The sequence below is a fragment of the Opisthorchis viverrini genome, assembly GCF_000715545.1.
Source record: "Opisthorchis viverrini unplaced genomic scaffold scaffold2155, whole genome shotgun sequence".
Taxonomy (NCBI): Eukaryota; Metazoa; Platyhelminthes; class Trematoda; order Opisthorchiida; family Opisthorchiidae; genus Opisthorchis; species Opisthorchis viverrini.
The window spans coordinates 85,230-87,969 of NW_008752364.1; the positions used below are offsets into that span (position 1 = coordinate 85,230).

A 2,740-nucleotide genomic window follows, 5' to 3' on the forward strand; every position below is an offset into this window, starting at 1 on the left:
GAACACACAACTACAACACCCCCCGAGCTGACTAGCTCAAGTCATCCTATTGCTGACCTGAACTAATGGTTCTTTGATAGGTAGCCAATGTCATCTCACTCGATTCCCTGTCCATTTACACCATACTCATTGAAATATGTTAAATACCGCTCTCTTATCCTTTGCTTCAAGTGCAATCGAATAAATTTTGGGTTACACAGCCGAAAAGCATCAGAGTCAACACTGACGTTGTTGCCTCTTGTCGTTCTTTGCTGTTCAGTACTACGTCAAGCACACAACAAGACGTGATATTCGGCAGTACGAATCGTAATCTGTCAACGATTGAAGTGACACAAGTAGGTACACAGTATGCATCTTTCCATTACCATAGATTCAATAAAATAGGAATACCTGTAAAAGGTTAATCCGTATTTCAGAAAGGGGCCAACGAGTTTGGTCACCTTGATTTTCAGGGAGACCAATGGGCCTAAGAGACGATATCCCGGTATGTATAAGTTCGAGTTGTAGCGCAGATCCCCTTATAGTGCACATGAGCAAACTGCTTTTTTGCATGTTCCATGTCAAAATTTGACCAATAACGTAGAGTTAACTCGAGGAGCCCACGGTCATACAGGTAATTTCCTTTTTCTTTAAATTATGTATAATATAATCACTTTCGACATGGCCCGTAGTGGCTCTGCGTCGGAAACACCTGCTAATTAGAGGATACTAAACCTGAGTTGCAGTCTCATTTACAGTAAAACGGTAAGCTCGACGCCGAACTTTTCGAGCATGGTCACCAATTAAAGGATCACATCTGCTGACTCGTGTTTCTAAAGAGCAGTAGAAAAGTAAAGTAGGCTACAGAAGACGCCTCTTTTAAAGAATAAAACGCAATATGGACAGAAAAAGTCTACCCTCACTTACGATTACATCCAAGGTCATGGACGGTAAGAAATACCGGCTTCAGTGGAGCTAGGGTACCCTGAAATAAACAGAATCAAACTTATTAGCACACATCAAGAGGGGTTGACAAAGGAGTTGGTTAGTTGAGACACACGCCATATGGGTTGACTACGCAACGCACAACTACCAACCCATCGTCACACCCCACTATGCCCCCAAAAACGCACTGATGATGTCACCTCGATTGGTGATGAAACGTTTGCAATCCAGTTGCCCAGCTCAGCGAACAAGCCAACGACCATTGCATTTATTTGCACGCAGCTGTAAACGAAATTTCTTCGTCCGAGTCAGGCAGTATCACGTGTTAGTTTTGGTTCATTAATGACTAATTACAAGAAAGCCAGTCCTCTAAACAAAATCCTATAGAAAAGTAGGTCACCGGTTTTCATCATTGCGGTTTCCATACAGCCTTATTGCAAATTACGCCTTGATCCTTCTTGATTTCTGTGGTTTTATGTGAATACTTTGAAATCATGCAGGAAGCGTGTACTTTCCACTTTTGGTCTTCGAAATTCAACAACGTTACTTCGCGCGGTGGACTACGAGACCAAGCTAACAGGTTTAGTGAACGATCATTAATGGAGACTTCACAGCGTCCAAAGTTACACCCAAACCTCAACCATCATTTTTGAGTAAATTGCTTTTTCTTTCAGTCACGGTTAGCCAGCAAGCAGTGCAACCAAATTACTGTGAAAATGACCGGTTCCTTAACAGTGTCCGAGTCCTAAACAGAGTAGGCTGGTTTCTGTTTAGAAAACGCTCATCAGCATGGGTACCACAAGGGCGCAGATTCATTCTTGGTTGCTCCATGTGGATTTGTTGTCCGAGTAACAGTTTCTCAGAAAAAACCCACATGTAGTATATTCACGTCAAAGGTTAACTCTATGCAGACAGGTCTGATGTTTCAACATTATCCTGAAGAATCTGGTCGTTTACGCTGCTTGTCAATTAGATATAGCTAGACTCCATCACTTCTTGGAAAGTTTGGATCCCGAAAAAAATTCTCTACTGATCAGTTACAAAACCTTCGTGGCAACTGCAAATCCTCTCGTGGCATTCTACATATGTTGGAATATTCATGTTCTTCCCAACTGGCGTTTCCAAAAATTTTCGCCACGTAGATTAGGCGGGACCTCATTAGTTAAACACAATGGACCTTCAAGCATAACTGTTCAAGTGCAGTTCAGGACTTTAAGATAAGAAAAATCTTCTAGAAATCCATCATGTAAAATGCTTTTTGTTTTGTCAGTAAATCCGATGAGTGCGTCGTAAATTACTGCTCTCGATCTCAGCAAGCGTTCTGCCAAATTTCTACGCTTTTTTGCAATAAGACCAAGACAAAACTTATGCTCCATTCCAGTCATAAAGCCACATACGCAAAATGGGGGGACTAAAATGTGACAAGAGCAAAACAACCGTTGTTGGGTCATAAAGATCCTCTTAATACTCTGAGTTACATGCGCTTTGAAATTCGCCATGACTATCTCAAAAAAGCACTCCAGCTGGATGTAATCAAAAGAAACGGAAAAGTTTAGAAGTTTTGACAACAAACTAATATAAAAGGGATTAATCACGGATTCCTCAGTCACAAAAAAGCATCCACCAGCTGGAAGACGAACAGCCCAGTAGCTGAAAAAGATCACGCAGCTAATTTCGAGAGAAAAATCATTAACAAATAAATATGCTTGTCACGGGATATTCAAGGAAGCCCCAACAAAGGCAAAAACTGTCGTGGGCAGTCGAAGAGTTTTCACCATGACGCGGCATGTGTGCAGCACATTCATCTCGACCACAT

The 2,740-nt window shown here is 41.7% G+C and overlaps 2 protein-coding genes across 2 annotated transcripts in view; one reads left to right on the forward strand and one right to left on the reverse strand.

Annotated features, from left to right (window-relative positions):
* The window catches only part of T265_15655 (hypothetical protein), a gene marked incomplete at both ends in the record, with an annotated part of 64,263 nt that extends 63,293 nt beyond the window's left edge, over nucleotides 1-970 (reverse strand). The window contains one exon of the mRNA XM_009178874.1: nucleotides 907-970. Coding sequence (XP_009177138.1) covers nucleotides 907-970 — 64 coding nt within the window. The remainder of the gene's footprint in view (nucleotides 1-906) is intronic.
* T265_11999 (hypothetical protein) overlaps nucleotides 1-1,673 on the forward strand; it is a gene marked incomplete at both ends in the record, with an annotated part of 27,288 nt that extends 25,615 nt beyond the window's left edge. Inside the window, 2 exons of the mRNA XM_009178875.1 lie at nucleotides 260-335; nucleotides 1,599-1,673. Of these exons, the coding sequence (XP_009177139.1) occupies nucleotides 260-335; nucleotides 1,599-1,673 (151 nt within the window). The remainder of the gene's footprint in view (nucleotides 1-259; nucleotides 336-1,598) is intronic.
* Nucleotides 1,674-2,740: the final 1,067 nt, after the last annotated feature.